This window comes from Orycteropus afer, unplaced genomic scaffold (genome assembly GCF_000298275.1).
Source record: "Orycteropus afer afer isolate SDZICR_OR568_19922 unplaced genomic scaffold, OryAfe1.0 scaffold00146, whole genome shotgun sequence".
Classification (NCBI taxonomy): Eukaryota; Metazoa; Chordata; class Mammalia; order Tubulidentata; family Orycteropodidae; genus Orycteropus; species Orycteropus afer.
Window position 1 is genome coordinate 1337846 of NW_006921733.1, and position 1859 is coordinate 1339704.

The 1859-nt window shown below is 40.6% G+C and overlaps 1 protein-coding gene across 1 annotated transcript in view; it reads left to right on the forward strand.

The window, feature by feature from the left end:
- Positions 1 to 1030, forward strand: part of OCA2 (OCA2 melanosomal transmembrane protein) — a 574440-nt gene extending 573410 nt beyond the window's left edge. The window contains exon 22 of the mRNA XM_007945979.1: positions 946 to 1030. Within this exon, the coding sequence (XP_007944170.1) occupies positions 946 to 1030 (85 nt within the window). The remainder of the gene's footprint in view (positions 1 to 945) is intronic.
- The last annotated feature ends 829 nt before the right edge of the window (positions 1031 to 1859 follow it).

Below are 1859 nucleotides of genomic sequence, written 5' to 3' on the forward strand. Positions count from 1 at the left end.
GATCTGTCCTGGAGGAAGTGCAGCCAGAATGCTCCTTGGAAGCAAGAATGTCCAGACTTCGTCTCACCTATTTTGGTCATGTTGTAAGAAGGGACCATTCCCTGGAGAAGGATGTCATGCTTGGTAGGGTGGAGGGTCGATGAAAGAGGGGGAGGCCTTCAACGAGATGGATTGATGCGGTGGCTGCGTTGATGGGATCAAGTATAGCAGGGATTGTGGGGCTGGCGCGGGATCAGGCAGTGTTTCGTTCTGCTGTGCGTGGGGTCGCTATGAGTTGGAAACGACTCGACGGCACTTAACAACAACAACAACAACAATACAGACTATCTTACGCTCCCCTCTTCCCTTACTTAGGCCAGAGATGGTCTCATTTCCCAATCCTAATCCTACCTTTCAAATTCTTTCCAGGTTTAAGTGTGAGGAACTTTTGGAGCCTATGGGAGCATGATCTCTCTGGGTAACTAGCTCTCTAAGGATGGTTGGATGCCTGCACACTAGGTGATACTGTCAGGTCTAGCACCCAGAGATTTCAATACTGGCCCAGTAACCAATATATGAATGAATGTCACACTGAAGTCCAGCTGTCTAAGTTCATATATGGAGAAATTGAGGTTCCAGATGTCAATTAAAAATCTGCTAAAATTATGCAAGTCTAAAGTAAAAATGCATAGAATCGGTGATAATGTATTAGAGACATCTATTCAGATAATCCAAGATAACATTGGGTTTTGATTTCTAGAAACTATAGGTAATTAATTTGGGGAATTTATTAAGCTCCTAAGGCAACATTCATTTGTACTCATATTATAAAGTAATTATTGTATATCTCATAGTAATCACCAGACATCAGTGGAACTTAGGCATGTGACCTATCCTCATGGCTGGGTGTCTGGGAATCTTACTCATTGAATGCTATTCTATAATCAGTCTCTTTCTGTATTTCAGGCTTGGCTTCCCACTGATGGTGGTCTCCTGCACGGTTGGGATGTGCTATCTCCTTGTTGCTCATGTTGTGGTGGGCTGGAATTAAACTTGACTCACCAGCAGCATCAGGCTGTGTCTCAATGGCCCCAAGACCTTTCTTTGGAGGAGAATGTGTGCTTACTATGAAGCTGATGTATGGTGGAGACACCCTTCAATAGGCAGCTGGCACACATTGCTCCTATTTTGATGCATGCTGACATTCCATGGCCTCCTCAAATGTCTTTCCTCTCCAATGATATAACACAGGAAATATAAATACTTGAGATCCCACTATAGAAAATTGTTTGTTATTTCAAGACACTTCTTGATATGCTATGTAGGAAAATACTCAAATGTAATAATCTATCCCAAATGGCTTATGCTTCTTCTGAGGATTTACATAGTTTTTCTCTATGTAATCACTTTTCATGTTAGAATAATCAGCATTCAAATTATGTATCCTCTTGATATATATCGGGAGCTCTGGTAGCATAGTGGCTAAAACACTTGCCTGCTAACCAGCTGGCTGGCGGTTCAAACCCACCAACCACTCCTCGGAAGGAAGGTTGGGCAATCCTACTTCCATAGTGATACTGCCTTGGAAACCCAAGGAGGGGTTGCTATGAGTCTGGTTTGACTCTATGGCACATAACAACAACAACAACAACTTGATATATATATTCTTCTGGGAAAAGACAAAGAGGTTTCCTTGAAAGACTTTATAGAATTGATTAATTTTTTTTTCCAGTAACTTCCGCTTTGTAAAATTGCATTTATATTTTTCTTTGGAGTAGTTCAGTTATTAATTAAAAGTCCAGAAATTTAACTTGTGAAAGATAACATATTATGTAATATAATTGTCTCTTGAGTAATATTTTATATATTCAATGACCTGA